This window comes from Podarcis raffonei, chromosome 13 (genome assembly GCF_027172205.1).
Source record: "Podarcis raffonei isolate rPodRaf1 chromosome 13, rPodRaf1.pri, whole genome shotgun sequence".
Classification (NCBI taxonomy): Eukaryota; Metazoa; Chordata; class Lepidosauria; order Squamata; family Lacertidae; genus Podarcis; species Podarcis raffonei.
In genome coordinates this window covers 47,387,238-47,406,220 of record NC_070614.1, presented here as the reverse complement: position 1 = coordinate 47,406,220, position 18,983 = coordinate 47,387,238, and the positions used below count along the sequence as shown (strand labels likewise).

The window sequence follows — 18,983 nt, the reverse complement described above, 5'->3', positions numbered from 1 at the left end:
GACCCCCCTTGCCCTGACCATCGGCGCCCCCTTCTGGGAATCTTCTGATTCGCTGGAGAAGCTCATGGAATCTCTCGGGCCACTGTCATACTCCCCTACGCTGCCCTCAGATTCTTCCCCTTCGCTCTCCCAATCCTCTCTCCCCAGTGCTCCTGCTCCTGATTCCCTGACAGTAATGCATATGAAACAGTTATGTTGTGAAGAAATATATTGAAAAACATTGAAATGCACTCGAGAACATGATGGTACATTGAATGCAACATCTGTATAGTTTAAATGTGTACTTTTTGTGCATTTATTCACAAAATATGGATTAAAAAAGAGAGCACAAATGAGCACCAGCAAAAACAGAAATAGGAAATAATTAGCCACTCCGTCCATTCCTGGTCAGAGATAATAACAAGGAATACTGCATGTGGCTTCTTCACACATGAAAGAGAAAGAAAAATCATGTGCTCCTGGTCCAATTTTAATATTCTAGATTTATGCCATTTTTATTTATTGCCATCAAACTATTAGCCACATTGGGTTTGTACTAGTTACATTTCCCCCAGCTATGAATTGTGATCAAGATATAAAGAGAACTGTGAGAAAATGCCTTTGGGAGTCAAAGTGCTTTAAATTTACATTTCTTCTTCTTCTTCTTCTTCTTCTTCTTCTTCTTCTTCTTCTACTTCTACTTCTACTTCTACTTCTACTTCTACTTCTTTCTCCTCTTCTTCTCCTTCTTCTTTGCCCTGGCGTTTCCGCCCAAAGCACAATAAACAGCAATTCAGACATGGACCTTTAAAGCACAGACCTGTGCCTGGAAAGTACAGAGAAAGCTTAAGTGTGGAGAAGTGCAAAGTCTCAAGGGGCCCATGCGATGATGGTCTGCAAGGAAACATCTGAAGAAATTGTCAGTTTTACAGATGAAGCCACTAACGGTACTTGCAACACCATTTCAGACATGGGCTGATGACACTGGGTGTTTTTTACACCCTGCTTGCCCTCTTGTGGGAAACAGGAGGGAGAAGAAGAAGGTTCTGCAGCCTGGTTTTATGAGAATATGCTAATCACATGAAATTAAATTTAGTAGAGGTTTATGAATTTCCCTTCCATTGAGTTTGGGGAGAGTGGGCAGCACCAGGCATCTAGCTATGCACCTGAAACAATTGTTGAGCACTAATCCTTGATTTGTTTATGATTTGATTCAACTTTGACCCTATTCCCTCTTTCAAATGCTTGTTGTCGAAGCACAGTGATACAGTTGAATGAAGCTGCTGACCTGTGGTGGAGAAGAGACAAGGTCTTTTCAGGACATTGCTTTGCTTGGGGGTAAGAACAAAGAACCAGGGGCCCTGCAGATGTTGTTGGACCCCTGTCTAACCTGGGCCATGGTCTTGTTTTTTCTGCTCTGAGAGTTTCTTGTTTGTGGTGCTTTAGTGCCCCCTCTGGAAACTCTACTGAAGGAATGCAATGAAGGGTTTTTGTCTAAGGTCTAATGGGAAGCCTCTCACTGTGTCTCTTGCACAGTAATACACAGCTGTATCCTCAGGTTTAAGGTTGTTCATTTGCAGATAGAAGTTTGATCCACTCTTCGAGGCTGTAAATCGCCCTTGGATTGCAGAGGAATAATGACTGTTCCCACTATTGTAATAGTGAACAAGCCATTCCAGCCCTTTGCCAGGTTTCTGTCTGATCCAGTCCATCCAGTAGCTGTTAATATCAAATCCAGCAGTGGTGCAGCTCAGTTTATGGGATTCCCCAGGTTTTTTCAAGACTGGATCTGATGTCTGGGTCAGAACCACCTGTGAGAACACACCTGGTAGGGAAGGAAAAAAGGAGAAACCATCAGCCAAATATTATCTTAGAAATCCAAAATTAAGTGATGAACTACAATGCAAGACTTAACACACTTGAAGAGGAGGCAGCCAGTGCCAGGAGCATCATCAAGAAAGAAGGCATAGTGGTGGGATGGTCTGAATGGAACTCTGAGTGCCGTGCCAGGAAGTCTGTGTGAAGTGAGAGACTTGCGGCTTTAAGTAGGAAGAGAAAACAAACTCGGCTTTGCATAAATCTGCCAGTGTAAGAGGGGGCAGTATTAATATGGGATGAAAAACCTTCAGACATGTGGAATCTTGGGTAGAAGGTTGGTTGGAAAGGGAATGAACTGCCAATTGCTCACTGATCCAAGTCTTCTGGGCCAATTTCTTCTGTAGGTTTTCTTTTTCTCTCAGGTGAGAGTGAGAGATGTGGGTAACATGTCTCATTTGAGTTTGTGTGTTATGAGGTGAACTAAAGGACTTTTCTACACAATACAGTGTCAGAGTGTCCCAAGGGAGCTTAAACTGAGTTGCCCATTCCTGCATCGCACTGTACCAAGTCTGCATTAGTCACTGAAACAGTTTTGGCATGTGTGGTTCTGTAATGACTGCAGCAGGATTGTTGCTCATGGGGATAGAACAGCTGGGCGGCAGCAAGAGCATGAAAAGCCCTGGTTGCAAAGAGGCTTCTAGGCTGACCCACCCATGAGGCAAGGTGAAGAAACTGCCTCAGGTGGCAGGATCCACAGAGCCAGAATTGTTCACATTGACATAGCCACAGGGGTGGTTGACTGTCATCTCCTGGGTGACACAGACACTGTTAGGTAGTTAATGTATAAGTGCACTCCATTTCCCTCCCTCCCACCCACCCCTCCACGTAGCCCCTGGAGCATAGCTGTCAACATTTCCCCCTTTTTTAAGGGAATTTCCCTTATTCCGAATAGGATTCCTTGCAAGAAAAGGAAAAAGTTGACAGCAACTGGAGCTGGGAACCCATGCTACACCACTGAATTTTTGCAAACCATCCTTATCCTGCAGAATTTAAGCCAAGTGAAAGAAGCTTCCAGTGCGTGTGTGAGCCCCATGCATCACTCCTGCATTGTGAGGATTGTGAAGATTGCTAAACAGGTCTTGGTTGGTTATTGAGTAAAGCTTAGTTTAAAATCACCCCACGGGACTGCGTCATACTCAGAGTAGACCCATTGAAAGTGTATACTCCATTCTGACCAAACTCATCCCCCTAGGTATATTTTTCTCTAGAAGGCTTAGTTTGGTCACTATACACTTCCAGAGATAATGCTAAATACATTATTTCTGGTAAATGAGCCACCATAGCCGCTGCAGGGCCACGAAAATTTATGTCCCAAGCTTTTTAGACTTGTCTGCCCATGTACTATATGAAACCAAAGGGACACCTTGGTTTCCAGCTGTGAAATATATTGGCATTATTTTCAGCTCTCGTACCCCACCAGAATACAAACAGAAGAGAAAATGACACCCTACTCCTAGAGAATGCCTCATAACTTTTAAAGTATTTAATTGAATTGTCCTTTCTCTTTGTGTTTGCAAGCTTAGTGATTGATTTATTGTAACTGAATGCAGCTAGATTTTTGCAGGGAGAATTGTTTCCCGCCCTTTTTTTAACAGCTTGTCTCATTGTGGTCGTCTCTGTGGTACAGAAATACTCAGAGGCATCTGCTGCTGCCAGGGAGTTCAGCTGGAGGGAGAACTCATTCCCAGAGGCATCTGAAGAAATGGTTGCACATCTCTTGAAAGAAGGTGCATACCAAGTCATCCCGTTACAAGGGTGTATCTTTGCAATCCATTCCAGGCCTTTCCGAGGTACCAGGTAGATCCAGTGCCAGGCATAAGTATTAATATAGAGTGGTACCTCGGGTTACATATGCTTCAGGTTACAGACTCCGCTGACCCAGAAATATTACCTTGGGTTAAGAACTTTGCTTCAGGATGAGAACAGAAATTGTGCAGCGGCAGCGCAGTGGCAGCAGGACACTAAAGTAGTGTTTCAGGTTAAGAACAGTTTCAGGTTAAGAACAGACCTCCAGAACAAATTAAGTTCTTAACCTGAGGTACCACTGTATATGGAGAAACCTGTCACTTTACAGAGCAGGCTGAGGTTTCCTCCTTGTTTCACTGCCTCTGGCCCAGATGATACAACCTGAATGTCTGAGAAGACCCCTTGGAAACACTGAAGATTTCAGTGAATGTTTGAAAATCATCAAATGACCACATGAAACAACTCATCACAAAAATTTACTTACATTTTGGAAAGGCCACCAAAGAAAGAAGGAGCAGCAATTTCATAATGTTAGTGAACAAATGTCCTAGACTCTAGAGAGATAGAGAAGAGGAGCCTTTCCAATAGGAAACATGTTAAAATTTTATATTGAGGAGATTTCATTCCAAACCACCCACAGCCTCCTGAAGGTATTTGCACGAGACCCTCCCCAGTAATATATAGCAGGCGAAGAGGCTGTTGCAAGCGGTTTTGGGGCTCTGGTTTGCTGCTGGCGCTGTCAGTCTCCAACCACCAGCATCCTCACTCACATAGAGAAAAGTTGCAATGGGTGGAATGTAACACTGACTCCAATTTGGCCATGTACTTCAGCCAGATTGGGTACGCACCATCCATTCAACGTGCATTGAAAGCAGATGGCATCTCTGATGGAATGCTGATAATTTTAAACTGCTAAAGATGCTGGGAAGTGTAATACTATGAGGGGTACATCACTGATCGTGGATTCTTCGGAAAAAGCCATGTGCTTTAAATGGCAGCTCTGGTGACCTTGGGCTAGTCCCTATCTCTCAGCTACCCTACATCGCAGGTGTGTGGTGAGGATAAGAGCATCCCACTTTCCTCCCAATCTGAACATTCTTCCAGTCCAGTAATGCTGCAAGATCATGTTGAAAAGAGCAGCTATTGAAGAACTTCTGCCTTCTTATAAACTCTGGAAAAAAGCAAAAGATATTGATGGAATCTTGAAAGAAACATATATGAGCTCCAGGAATGGTCATATGTGCTGGGCCAAATAATTGCACATGTTATTAATATCTCTTGTATAATTATTTTCCTTGTTGTATATGCTTGACTCATTGGTGATTCTCTTCTGACCCCTTTGAGAATTCAAGCCCCACCCATTATCACCAGCTTTTATTGCAGTTGAGGCAGGCTGGGAGGCTGTTAATTTGGGTGCTGGGTGGTGAGGCATGTGCAGCACCACACTTCAAAAGAAAGAACTTTGCACGGGGAAAGGATCTGGGATGGGAGGAGGTCTGCGTTCTAATTTATGTGGGTCAAGCTGGAAGTAACAATGTAGCAGTAAATGGCATTGTGCTGTGATGGGGAAAGACTGTAAATTACTGTTGTTTTACTTATCTAGGCCAGAACATCATTTTCTCTGAGTCTCAAGAAATGAGCATAGTATTTCCAGATTACTTTATTCTCAGTCCAGGAGGACCACAACATGGTGGTGGCACAAACTGCTCCTGAATATCTTCCACTGTAATCAGAAATTTTGAAAGAACAGAAATCTTGAGGGAAGTAGCCCTATGTGAGAAAGAAAGGACTGGGCAGGATGAATTTGTTTTGAATGGGCCCACTGCGTTGGAACAAGATGATCATGGGACAACTCCCAGTAGGTTAGAGACAGGACAAAGAAGAACTGATGTTCCCTATAATAACAGCTATTGTTGTTCCCTTGTTTTGTCTTCTCTGCTCTGTGAGTTTCTGGTTTGTGGTGCTTTAGTGCCCCCTCTGGAAACATCACTAAAGGAATGTAGTGAAGGGTTTTTGTCTAAGATCTAAATGGAAGTCAATCATTGTGTCTCTTGCACAGTAATACACGGCTGTGTCCTCAGGTTTAAGGTTGTTCATTTGCAAAAACAGCTGGCTGTTTGAATCATCCCTGGAAATGGTGAATCTTCCTTTGATGGAATCCAAGTAGTTAATGGGAGATGAAGCTGTACCTATTCTGGCCACCCATTCCAGGCCCTTTCCAGGAGCTTGTCTCCCCCATGACATGTAATAGCTGCTGAAGGTGAACCCGGAGGCTCTGCAGGAGAGGCGGAGAGACTCTCCTGGTCTTTTAATGTCTCCTCCTGATTCTGTGAGCTGGATTTCTGACTGGACACCTGAAAAGATAGATTTATGATTAGACTTCAAGCTCATTTACAACTACAATGTAACAGAGGTCTTTATCTGAAAGAAGGATTACCTTCAAGTATTACAAAAAGGAAAGCACATTGAAGTAAAGTTGTCATTTCCCCTTATTTTTAATTGGAAAGTGAGTAAGTAAAAAATAGCAACCAAGCAGTGTCACACTGAGGTTGTGTACATGGGTTTGAGTCAGGGCAGGGATAATATATGGATGCTGTTTAAGTATTTGCATATCTGTGAGGATAAAAGAGCAGTATGGCCCTTTGACTATCCAATCTCATTAGGCATACATGTGACTATGGACTGTCAAATTTTTTGGCAACACCCATGGTGTAAGGGACGCAGGTGGCGCTGTGGGTTAAACCACAGAGCCTAGGACTTGCTGATCAGAAGGTCAGAGGTTCGAATCCCTGTGACGGGGTGAGCTCCCATTGTTCGGTCCCAGCTCCTGCCAACCTAGCAGTTTGAAAGCACGTCAAAGTGCAAGTAGATAAATAGGTACTGCTCTGGTGGGAAGGTAAACAGCGTTTCCGTCTGCTGCTCTTGTTTGCCAGAAGTGGCTTACTCATGCTGGCCACATGACCCGGAAGCTGTACGCTGGCTCCCTCGGCCAATAAAGCAAGATGAGTGCCACAACCCCAGAGTCGGCCACAACTGGACCTAATGGTCAGGAGTCCCTTTACCTTTATTATGGTGAGGAACAGGGCAGTTGCCTCAAGATATTGAAGTTAAAACTGAACTGAAGGAAGCTAGGGATTAATGTGGTAGCAGAATATCCACTCATGGTGCTTTTAACCAAAGAATGGATAGAGATTGGATCCCTATTATGGATAATTTAAATATCAGCCTTGGGTATAATGTTACAAACTGTAGACCTAGATCAACATTCATCAACCTTTTCCCCACTGGTCTTTGGGAACGATAATGCTCATCATCCCCAGCCATCTCAGCTTCTGTTTCAACCTCCCTCAAAACTGAGGGAAGTTTTTCTCTTGTAAAATGTAAGTCAGCAAGTAGGAAAATCTTGTCTACTTGAGCAATGGACATATCAATATGAAGAAGTCATTGGCTCTGGCCAGGCCCGTATAAATGACCCTCAAGCTAAGAAGTTCTTGTTTCCACATGGGTTTCTCTTTTCATAACAAATAGACAACTTACATCCACAGACATTCCATTTAACTCCCTTTTGCAGAATTCTGGGCTTTCTCCATGTTCATTTCAATTTTTCAAGAGCTACAGCAACACCAAATGCTCCCAATTTATTACCTTCCACTGGAAGATGCACTGTGCTTTAGGCTGGGTGTGTTAGTTCCTTTCTATGACAAGCAATCCATAGATCAGAGACAGAAAGAAAGAGAAATGAATTGAGGCAGCTCAATAAAATAAATCAAAGCACCTCTAACAATTTCACACACTACATGTAATAAATGGAGAGAGAGAGAGAGAATTGGGGTAGGGAAGTCAAAAGCATCCTCAACTTTTAATAAAGAACTGTTGGAGTCTCCAGAGGAATGAAATTCTCAAAAGACATGTTAGCTGTTCCAAATAGCTGTACCAAACTGTTCCAACCATACTTAGCTGCCCATTTGTGTCGTCGTCCCGCCCCCCCTCCCCGCCGCCGCCCTTATACCTTTCAATGGTTCCAGCTTGTTGGAACCTGAAAGAGGAAAGTATTATGAAGAGACAAGTTGGTGCTAGCATTTTGGAGGTGTTGATGGTTCTTCACTTGTTGACAGGCCTTGCTATTCAAGCCCACAGTCTTCATCCCTAGGCCCCTGCCCTTGGGACTGTGCCTTTGTGGAAGCCCCACTCACTAAAACCAGCTTTTATTGCAGGTGAGGCAGGCAGGGAGGCTGCTGATTTGGGTACTCAGTTGTGCGGCACCACACTTGATAAGGAAGAACCTTGGCTGCATGGGGAAAGTAGCTGAGATGTGAAGAGGTTTACCTGCCTAAGCTATGTGGGTCAAGCTGGAAGGAACAATGTAGCAGTCCAGGGCATTGTGCTGTGATGGGGAAAGAATTGTAAATTACTGTTGTTTTGCTTATCTAGGCCAGAACGTCAGTTTCTCTGAGTCTCAAGAAATGAGCATAGTATTTCCAGATTACTTTATTCAGTGTCCAGGAGGACCACAACATGCTGGTGGCAGAAGCTGCTCCTGAATATCTTCCACTGTAATCAGAATTTGTGAAAGAGCAGAAATCTTGAGGGAATAATGAAGCTCTATGAGAGAAAGAAAGGACTGGGCAGGATGAATTTGCTTTGAATGGCTTTACTGGGTTGGAACAAGATGATCATGGGACAACTCCCAACAGGCTAGAGGTGGGCCAAAGAAGAACAGATGTTCCCTGTAATAAAAGCTATTGTTATTCCCTTGGTTTTTGTGCTCTGCTCTGAGAGTTTCTGGTTTGTGGTGCTTTGGTGCCCCCTCTGGAAACTTCACTAAAGGAATGCAATGAAGAGTTTTTGTCTAAGGTCTAATGGGAAGTCTCTCACTGTGTCTCTTGCACAGTAATACAAAGCTGTGTCCTCAGGTTTAAGGCTGTTCATTTGCAGATAGAGCAGGCTGTTTGAATTGTCCCTGGAAATGGTGAATCTTCCTTTGACGGAATCCAAGTAGTAAATGTAAGATGAACCAGTAGATATATAGGCCACCCATTCCAGTCCCTTTCCAGGAGCCTGCCGCACCCAGTTCATGCTGCTAAAGGTGATCCCGGAGGCTCGACAGGTAAGGCGGAGGGACTCCCCAGGCTTTTTTGCATCCCCTCCAGATTCTACCAGATGGACCTCTGATTGGATGCCTAGAAAGAAAGAGGTATTAATGAGCTCTTCTGCGTATTATTAGCAGTCAGGTTGCCCAATTCTTCTTTATTTGAAAGGATGGATTTACCTCTAAAAACAGCTGAAAAGAAAACAAGATGAAGCAATGCTATCATTTTTGCCATCTAATGCCAGGAGAGGGTTGAGCAAATTGTGGTCCCGGGTATTCAGGGTCCTGTGGCTGAGGAAGGGAGGTTGTCTGACGGATTTAAAGATGAAGCAGTCTCTAATAATTTGCATATGTAGTAAGGTAAAAGCACCACTACAGCTGTTGGGCGAGCTATGGCTCTGAATGCAAGCCTCATCTATACTACAAGCTATTATTTTCCAATGTACAGTTTAGTAGTTGTTACCACAGTATGTTTGTATATCGCTCTCACGAAAAAAAGAGCAAAATGGGGCTGGGCGAAGTAGGTAGCCATCTTCCTTTCTTTTTTCTGTCTTTCTAAAAGATGGAGAGATAAATTTGTCTGTAATAATAATAATAATAATAATAATAATAATAATAATAATAATAAAATTTATTTATATCCTGCCCTCCCCAGCCGAAGCCGGGCTCAGGGCGGCTAACAACAATAAAACAATACAAAAGTACAACACAAACAACACTCTAAAATCATTCATTATAAAATTAATTAAATTCAAGCCACTGGCCACCATTGGGCCAGAGCTCCGCGAAGATTGCCGAGGGAGGGAGTCAGGCTGTGCCCTGGCCAAAGGCCTGGCGGAACAGCTCTGTCTTGCAGGCCCTGCGGAAAGATGTCAAGTCCCGCAGGGCCCGAGTCTCTTGTGACAGAGTGTTCCACCAGGTCAGAGCCACAGCCGAAAAAGCCCTGGCTCTAGTTGAGGCCAGCCTAACTTCTCTGTGGCCTGGGACCTTCAAGATGTTTTTATCTGAAGACCGTAAGTTTCTCTGTGGGGCATACCAGGAGAGGCGGTCCCGTAGGTACGAGGGTCCTAGGCCGTATAGGGCTTTAAAGGTTAAAACCAGCACCTTAAACCTGATCCTGTACTCCACCGGGAGCCAGTGCAGTTGATATAGCACCGGATGAATGTGATCTCGCAGCGAAGACCCCGTAAGGAGTCTCGCCGCAGCATTCTGCACCCGTTGGAGTTTCTGGGTCAGTCTTAAGGGCAGCCCCACGTAGAGCGAGTTACAATAATCCAGTCTGGAGGTGACCGTCGTGTGGATCACAGTGGCTAGGTCAGGGCGAGAGAGGTAAGGAGCCAACTGCTTAGCTTGGCGGAGATGGAAAAATGCCGCCTTTGTTATAGCTGCAATCTGCGCCTCCATGGAAAGGGAGGTGTCGAAGATTACACCCAAACTCTTAACGGACGGTGCTGGCACTAACTGTGCCCCCGCAAGAGATGGGAGTTGCCCCCCCAATCCCATATCGCCCCGTCCCAGCCACAGGACCTCTGTCTTCGAAGGATTTAGCTTCAACCGGCTCCCACGTAACCATCCAGCCACAGCTTCCAGACATCTGGTCAGTGTGTCTGGGGCCGAGTCAGGATGGCCATCCATCAACAGATAGAGTTGGGTGTCATCGGCATATTGATGGCAACCCAGCCCAAAACTCCGGACAAGCTGGGCGAGGGGGCGCATAAAGATGTTGAAAAGCATTGGGGAGAGTATCGCACCCTGAGGTACTCCACACACCAAGGAGTGGCGCGATGACAATTCCCCCCCAAGCGCCACTCTCTGTCCCCGACCAGAGAGAAACGAGTGCAGCCATTGAAGGACTGCGCCCTGGATCCCCACGTCGGCAAGGCGGTGGTCCAGAAGTTCGTGATCGACCATGTCGAAAGCTGCTGACAGATCTAGAAGAATCAGCAGCCCCGACCCGCCTCGATCCAGCTGTCTACGAAGATCATCTGTTAGGGCAACCAGAGCTGTCTCAGTCCCATGACCAGCGCGGAAGCCAGACTGGAATGGATCCAGAGCCGATGTTTCATCCAGAAACCCACCAAGCTGTTCAGCAACCGCTCTCTCAATCACCTTACCCAGGAACGGAAGATTCGAAACCGGGCGGTAATTGGATAGATCTAAAGGATCTAATGATGTTTTCTTTAAGAGCGGGCGCACCACTGCCTCCTTCAGTTCCCCTGGGAATGTCCCCATGCCAAGGGACAAATTGATGATATCCCCCAGGAGGGCCCGCACCTCGTCTGGACACGCTCTAATCAGCCAAGACGGGCACGGGTCGAGAGGACAGGTGGTGGGCTTTCCAGCTCGGAGAAGTCTGTCCACATCGGCTGGGGATATCCGGTCAAAGTGGTCCAATACTGGACCCGAGGACAGTCAAGGGGCCTCCAGTTCCTTTATTGTATCCAAATTGGCAGGGAGGTCATGGCGGAGCAACAAGACCTTCTCCGCAAAAAAGCTCGCAAATGCCTCACAGCCGTGTGTCAAATTGTTATTTAAATTTGGCTGTCCTTCAAGGGACGTTAAAGACCTGATTATACTAAATAATTGCGCCGGGCGAGAGCTAGCGGATGCAATGGAGGCCGAGAAGTAAGACTTCTTAGCAGCCTTCACCGCCATCTCATAGGTTTTCATAAAAGCCCTATAAGATGTTCTTGAGGCTTCGTCACGGGCACCCCGCCAAACTTGCTCTAGCCGTCTGAGGTCCCGCTTCATTTTCGGAGCTCCTCGGTAAACCAGGGAGCCCGGTTTCTGCGGGGTCACAGAGGGCGCTTCGGTGCAATCTCATCGATGGCTGCCAGGAGCTGGATATTCCAGCCCTCAACAAGCTCAGTCAATGAGTCGCCAGGGGGAGCAAGGTCCCGCAAGGCTTGGCGGAATCTATCAGGGTCCATCAGCCTCTGCGGGCGAGCCCAAATTGGCTCGGCACCTAAGCAGGGTGGGGGTGGAAAGTCAATCCTGGCTTTCAGAGCGTAGTGATCAGACCATGGCACCTTCATCGAAGGAGACATGATCACATCTATACCTACACCAAAGATCAAATCCAGCGTGTGGCCTGCTTGATGTGTGGGGCCCGAAACAAACTGGGAGAGCCCTAGTGTCGCCATGGAAGACACCAGGTCCAGAGCCTGTGAGGAGGGAGTGGCATCAGCATGGATGTTGAAGTCCCCCAATACCAATAGGTTAGGGAACTCCAAGGCCCAGCCGGCCACCGCCTCCAATAGGCCTGACAGGGTGGCTGCTGGTGCGCTAGGTGACCGGTACACCAGCCAGACAGCCAAGCTCTCCTCGGAGCCCCACACTAGGCCAACACATTCAATGCCGGGGATCGATGGTGATGGTAGAGCCCTGAAAGGACAATCTTCCCGGATTAATAATGCCACCCCTCCCCCCCGGCCCACAGTCCGTGACTGGTGGAGGACGGAGAAACCCGGGGGCGCCATCTCTCGTAAGGTAACTGTTGCCCCTACGCGCACCCAGGTCTCCGTCACACAAGCCAGGTCGACCCCCTGCGAGATAAAGAAATCTCGCAGGGTGGCGGTTTTGTTGCCTATAGACCTGGCATTGCACAGCACCAGTGACGGAGGTGAGTAATCCTTGCTCACCCTACCCTCGTCCCTCGGGATGAGGCGCAGATTGGAAGGGGTACGAGCATATCCATATCTCGAACCCCTTCGCCTATAACATCTGCCCCCACCGCCATACCTCCCGTAATGTGTGAAATAGCAAATATCAATGCCATTTTTACACAAACCAGTCTCTCTGTTAACTTATGTGTATGCAGAAGAATCCTATTCTGTGCAGAGATGCAGGAGAAATTTGTGTTGTCCACTTTTCAGAATAATTCAACCAAACAGAATCTCTGGGACTTGCTTGTGGATTAGAAGGCAACTCCCTATGGCTTGTCCACACTTCCACTTGTCCTGTTCCTTGAAATCATGGGTCAGAATGGTTTGCCTTGCTTTCTAGCCATGAGTCTGAGCGGTTTTGCCTTTGTCCCACCACTTTCCCTGGAAAACCTGTTCTTAACATTAAATTAGAACAAACAGCTATCTGCTTACAAAACAATTGTTATAATATCTATCAGTCTGGGAAAGTATCTCCCAGAAAAATGGGGAGTTTGAGAATGAACATGCCTTTGAAGTCTGGCTTCAGATCCACATCATCTCATTCTTTGTCCTGAACATTAATGCGGGAGTCAGATTCTTCATTTGCAGAGGCAGCAAGCTGTTTGGTTTATCCCCGGAGAAGGCACAGTGTCCGTCACTCTATCTGAGTATTAAATGTAAGATGCATATATATTGTCATAAGTTGGGATAGACTTCCCTGAAATACCTGAATGCAGTAAAGTGTTAGGAATTTCAGTAAAGTGTTAAATTCTGGGTCTAGAGAGGCAAGCCTGGGCAGTGTGCATGGAGGTCCTAGGCTGCTTGAAAAGGGTCAGAGAGGGTCAGACATGATATTTGGGGTCTCTTGGCAAAATTACAGCAAGCACAAAAATCAAGGACAATGGAATTGAAATTGGTTGTTTTACATTATCATGGAAATGAGTGCTAAAATTCCACAGGATTACACTAGATTTACAGAAGTAGCTGTTGTGTCATGTGAAAGATCTCATCAGAGACAGAAATCATGAGGTCAGGAAACATTGGGAGAATGGAATGAAACACTGTCTGAATGCAGCCTTAGAGAAGAACAGCGATGTATTGTGTATTTCACATTGGAGTTGCCTCACAGGGTTTTCTGCTTTCTTTCTTTCCTGTCTTGTTGACAATGCATCCTGCTCTAGCACCTGCATTCCAGCTGCAAAGGCTGCAAAGCAGGGCTTTTTGTACAAGCAGGAAGGCAGAAGTTGTCACTGTGAATCTTGAACAGTAATACAAGGCAGAGTCCTCAGGCTTCAAGCTGTTCATTTGTAGAAAGGCTGAAGTTTGAGAATTGTCTCTGGAGATGGTGAAGCGTCCCTGAACTTTGGAATTATACCATTGGCTACTTCCTGAACCACTTACTCCAGCCACCCAGTCCAGTCCTTTCCCGGGAGCCTGACGAATCCAGTGGATTTCATAACTAGTAAAGGTGAATCCTGAAGCCTTGCAGGAGAGGCGGAGGGAGCCACCAGGAGCTACAGCACCTCCTCCAGTCTCCACCAACTGAACCTCTGAGTGACAGCCTAAAAAAAATGGAGGAAAGAACATCAGCGGAAACCTGTGTAGAAAAGTGTGCAAGTCTTCAGAGTTTCCAGTGAGAGAAATATTACCTGGGAGAGCTGTCAAGAAGAGAAGGAAGTTTAACCAAAGAATCATGTCTCTTCTGTGTTGCAGATTGTTTAGATCACCTTCTTGACTGGCTCAGTCTTAGCTGGCTGGAGGTGGCAAGACTGAATTGGAAAGGGCAGCTTTTAAGGCCATGATGTAGTTCAACTGATTTGCATGTGCTTCGTATAATAACCTCCTTTCCTCTGAACTCTTAATTCACAATTCTTTCCCAGCTAAAGGGCCACAGAGAAGAAGAGGAGCAATTTGCATGCAGAGGTGCTGTGTCCCCATAGCCCTGCAGGTCACAGCTGACCAAAAGACCACTCAAGACTACAGTGTATGGTTCAAATTAGGTGACAACCTTACTGAATGCAACTGTAAGAGGGCTGACTGCTAGTTGATCAATGCAGGGGTTGGTGGTTCTTGAGTTGGTGGATCTTCACAAGAACCACCAACTCAAGAAGTGCTATGGTCCTACCCCCCCCCATATATCCAGAAATTGCATCATAATGGTAAAAAAGACATATAGAAAGACATTATTTTAAGAGGGAACACTTTGTATATTGGTGAAATTGCTTACATAAAAGTATATAGGGGAGAAAAATTGCACCAAGATGCTGACAAGCTTTCATGAGGACAAATAAAATATTGCAAAACCAGTAGAGAAGCAGCACCAGCACTGGTGACTCCTTCTGATGAGATCTCACAAGATCTCGCCGGAACTGGCCACTAAACATAGGTAAGCATCTTCAGCCGAGGGCAGGCAGAAGATGGCACAGCAGTAACCCTTCCCATTTCTCCAAAGGAGGTGAAATGGGATGCTCTGCCCCTGTTGCAGCTGACCTAGCTGTGTTTATTATGGCTTGGCCAGAGCTCCTCATATGTATAGCTGGATCTGCGGGTGATTTGCGCTCTTTCCCTCCTTCCTCCACCAACTCTTTCGGAACACTGAAAATGAAGACCATCATTATCCAATGTTGAAAAACATTATCTTACAGCAGGCTCAACCCAGAAAGATTTGAGCAAAAGAGGGCCTTGCCGCTCTTTAGATTCACTTCCTCTCACTGTGGCTCTCTTGGACAGTAACACACAGCTGTGTCCTCAGGTTTCAAGTTGTTCATTTGTGAAGAGAGCTGACTGTTTGAACCATCCCTGGAGATGGTGAATCTTCCTTTAATAGAAGTAAACATGAGGTGAAGATGTGCTTAATTTGGCCACCCATTTGTGGCCTTGTCCAGGAGCCTTTCACACCCAGTCCAGTGGATGAGAGACTCCATGGGGCTTTTAATGTCCCCTCCAGATTCCTTGTGCTGGATTTCTGAATTGGCATCGGGGAGGGAACCTGGGTGGTGTCAGTAGGGGGCATCCTAGATGTGGGTTGGGAAATGTTGGATGGTATGGTATTGATGAAGGTGGAGTGAACTTTGCTGTGTTCTGGCTTAGTGGGTAGGAACAGGATGATCCAATGGCAACTCACAACGAGGCTGGATCTGGACCAAAGAATAAAAGTTTTTCAGTATTATTAATAGCTATTGTGAAACTATTAACAGTAATAATATTAATAGTATTAATAATATTGCATGACCAGGCGGCAACTTCCCCAGCCCCCAGGAACCACCAAAAAGGAATAATGACTTGTGGCAACGTGTTATGGAATTAAAATTTGGACACAACTTTATTAAACTTTCAAGTGTAGGAAGACCTTGGCTTAGGCATTGGGCGTGTGTCTCTCCCAGCCCCCCAGCTGGGAGAACTGCGGCTCCTCAAGGTTATTGGGATATGGGGGTGCTCTGCAAGATGCATGTGTATGCAGGCAGCCCACCCCATATCCCTGCACGTAGGGTAGTTCACTGACAACCTTTCAGTGTATGGCCAGTTACACCCATATGACAACCCCTTTAAAAGGGGACCTAAGAATCGCCACTGTGGGGGGGGGGGTGAGTCACCACTCCCCCCCCCAAGAAAAGACTAAAGGATTCCGCCCAAGGCCTTAAACTGCCAAAGTTGTGACAAATTGCTATGGGGAAGACCAAACCTGCCATTGCAGGAAAATTTCTTCCTGGTTCTTCAACAGCAACCAGTCAAAAGACCGTAGCAGCGTCCACTAAACAGGAAGAAAAAGGCTAACCTGCAAACAAGAAACATTAAACAAAGGGAGGGTTGGGTGGGTGAAGCTCCTGAGTGGACTACCTGGCCACTGCTGGCTCCATCCCCTATTTATATGACTGGCCCCACCTCCCAGCAGTTTAAATTGACTAACTGAGGCTGGCTGTGAACCTCCAAAGAATAACACTGAGAGGCAGGCCAGCCCACACAATCTGTAAGTTCCCTGGGGTCTGAAGTGCCGCACGTGATCCCGCAAAGGGCACCCACAGTGTAAAGTGTGAGTGCTCATTAATAGTATTATTAAAAGCTATTGTTAAACATATTCCCTTCTGATATCAGCCCTGGTCTGTAAATTTCTGTTTTGTGGTTCTGTGGTGCCCCCTCTGGGAACTCTTTACTAAAGTGAATGGAACAAACGGTTTTTGTCTGAGGTCTAGTGGGATTTGTGTGTCTTGCACAGCAATACAATGTCTTCTGCTTTCCGGCTTCTCATGTGCAGATAGATGGAAAATGGAGCTACCATCCAAAACCAAGAGTCACATTTCTATTGCAGAAGAATAGCAATTGACCTCAGAGCTATTATACCAAAAGGGCCATTCCAATCCTTTGCCAAGTTTCTGCCTGATCCAGGAATTACAGTACCTGTTAATATCAAGCCCAACAGTGGCACAGATCAGCTCATGGCTTTGCAGAAGTTTGACAACACAAGAGGGGACAATATTAATACAGGCTCATAATAGGGAGATACATTGGGCCACCAAAGTATGGCAAATAGCACTTGTGGAAAATTAAATTTAAAAACCTGGCACGAAGACTGTTTTGTAACAGTTCACTTTCACTGTATTATGTAAAAATGAAAACAGATGACTTCCCTCACATTATAAAAGGTTTTTGTTTAACATAAATCATTTATCAACTTCTATACGAATGGTAATCTGAGATAAGAAATTATGTTATTTGGATATTATGTTCATGTATTGCCTAAACACCAACCTCTGGGTTAGGGTAGGATATTTCATGTATATGATGTTGCTATATCTTACATGCACAGAACAGAAAACAGAGATTCTGTTTCTGAAAGACTTTCCCCTTTTGTATATAGCCCCAAGAGACCTTGTCTCACTTTGTGTTGATTTTCATTTCACATTGTTTTGACATGCTCATTTATTGATCGTCATTTATTAGAACCACATTTCTGCATTCAAAATCAGTTTTTGTACACAGCACCAATTGCTGTGTCTCACTGTGTATTGTCTGGCACAAAAATACACTGCAGAGTCGGCAGCTGCCAGAGTGTTCAGCTGGAGAGAAAACTCGTTCTTGGAAGAATCTGAAGAAATGGTTATTCGGCTCTTCAGAGAAGGGGCGTACCACTTAGTCCCATCATAGGGGTGTACTGCTATAATCCATTCTAGACCTTTTCCAGCAGCTTGACGGAACCAGTGCCAGACAGAAGACTGAGTGGAGATGGAGAAACCTGTGACTTTACAGAGCAGGCTGAGGTCCTCTCCTGGTCTCACCATTCCTGGCCCAGATGATACAAGTTGAACATCGGAGAAGACCCCTTGGAAACAGAGAAGATTTCAATGAGTGTTTGAATGTCACATAATCACCACTTGAAATACACTAATATTTTGAACTTCCCACAGAATTTGCACTTACCTTTTGTACTGGCCACCAAAGACAACAAGAACCACAATAACTTCATGGTATTAAGAAAGTAATGTGCTAGAGAGGTAGGAAAGAGGAGGCTTTGGGTCAGGGAGAAAAGGAACAATTTATATATTGAAGGAGATAACATCTGCCCCAATAATCCCACAGTCTCCATGAGGAATTTGCATGAGACCTTCCTCCAACAATGAGCCATATATAAAAGAGCTGGTAAAATCTAGTTTAGTGTCAGGGTAAGTTCCTGCCTGCCTTCCATTGGTATCATCTCCTAGTAGCCAAGCTCCCTTCAGGCCCCCCATACAATATCTGAGGAGGCTGCCCCCCAAGTGGATGAATACCCTGCAAGTCAAGTGCCTCTCTGTCAAGTGCACTGCCTTGCTACCAGGATTGAGGGTGCCAGCATGTGAGATGTGTGCAAGTGATGTCAGCATGCTGCACAGTGTGCTGATGTCATGCACACACATTGTATGCTATGCCCATGCTGTGCTCAAACATGGTGCATCATACTTACCTCAGTCGCGCATGCCGAATGCTGTGCGCCATGCCGATGTGTTGTGCGCACTCTGCATGGGCTGCAGGATTAAAGTGAGCATGCTGTACAGCATGCATGCACGGCTGATGCATGTGGGGGGGACTGGTCCCCTACTTGAAAACTCGGGGGCCCTCAGCCCCTCGCTTTCCTCCTCTTTTAGATGGCACATGCTTTCCATGCTCTCTGCTTGGAGCAGCCAATAGTTTCCTGCTGTTTGGCTCCCAAAGGGTTAATAGCAGCAGCAGAGTGGAAGGGGGGACTGAAGAGAGAGGAACTTCTGTTTTCTCTGCTTCCTAGCTCTGCCTCTCTTGCTGGCAAACCTGTGGCACCCAAGAACCACATTCCATTAATCTGCCAGCTTTTGTGTTGCACATGCCCCTGGTGTATTCAGGCACAGGCAGAAATAGTAGAGCATCAAATATAAAGTTTCCCTTTATTTGGTAGACCAGTTTCTACCCACACCTCTCTCTCTTTGTGGTCTTTCCCCAACTGTATTTCACAATACAATTTTCATAATTTGTGTTATAGAAGGAACCACTTTGTAATGTTCATAGAATCCATATAAGGTGAAGGGCTGTGAGGGAAGGACAGTTTTTGCTTCACTTCCACTCACAGTGTATCTTCTTGCACAGTAATACAAAGCTGTGTCATCTGTTGTCAGGCTGTTCATTTGCAGATAGAGAAGGCTGTT

At 45.7% G+C, this 18,983-nt stretch overlaps 1 protein-coding gene and 3 gene segments (V, D, J or C); all 4 read right to left on the bottom strand.

The window, feature by feature from the left end:
• Positions 1 to 1,044: 1,044 nt before the first annotated feature.
• LOC128399843 (igW heavy chain V region W26-like) lies at positions 1,045 to 1,950 on the bottom strand. The segment is given in 2 exon segments: positions 1,045 to 1,804; positions 1,899 to 1,950. Coding segments are annotated over 2 exon segments (411 nt in total).
• A 2,811-nt stretch (positions 1,951 to 4,761) lies between these two features.
• LOC128399842 (immunoglobulin heavy variable 3-21-like) lies at positions 4,762 to 6,135 on the bottom strand. The segment is given in 2 exon segments: positions 4,762 to 5,957; positions 6,041 to 6,135. Coding segments are annotated over 2 exon segments (411 nt in total).
• Positions 6,136 to 8,424: 2,289 nt separating this feature from the next.
• On the bottom strand, positions 8,425 to 14,031 carry LOC128399161 (uncharacterized). Its single transcript, XM_053360410.1, has 5 exons — positions 13,986 to 14,031; positions 13,594 to 13,898; positions 12,405 to 12,449; positions 8,873 to 8,927; positions 8,425 to 8,783 (listed from the first exon to the last, which is right to left on the bottom strand). Exons 1-5 carry the CDS (start codon positions 14,029 to 14,031, stop codon positions 8,425 to 8,427), a joined length of 810 nt encoding a protein of 269 aa, XP_053216385.1.
• Positions 14,032 to 17,270: 3,239 nt separating this feature from the next.
• On the bottom strand, positions 17,271 to 17,797 carry LOC128399160 (immunoglobulin heavy variable 4-61-like). The segment is given in 2 exon segments: positions 17,271 to 17,653; positions 17,752 to 17,797. Coding segments are annotated over 2 exon segments (429 nt in total).
• Between the last annotated feature and the right edge of the window lie 1,186 nt (positions 17,798 to 18,983).

Coding starts and splice junctions, on each gene's coding strand:
- LOC128399161 (XM_053360410.1), bottom strand. CDS start 14,031: ATGATTCTTTGGTTAAACTTCCTTCTCTTCTTGACAGCTCTCCCAG. Junction 12,450..13,593: donor CCTTGTATTACTGTTCAAGA/TTCACAGTGACA, acceptor ATATTTGCTATT/TCACACATTACGGGAGGTAT. Junction 8,928..12,404: donor TGGGGGCAGATGTTATAGGC/GAAGGGGTTCGA, acceptor TCCTGGCATTAG/ATGGCAAAAATGATAGCATT.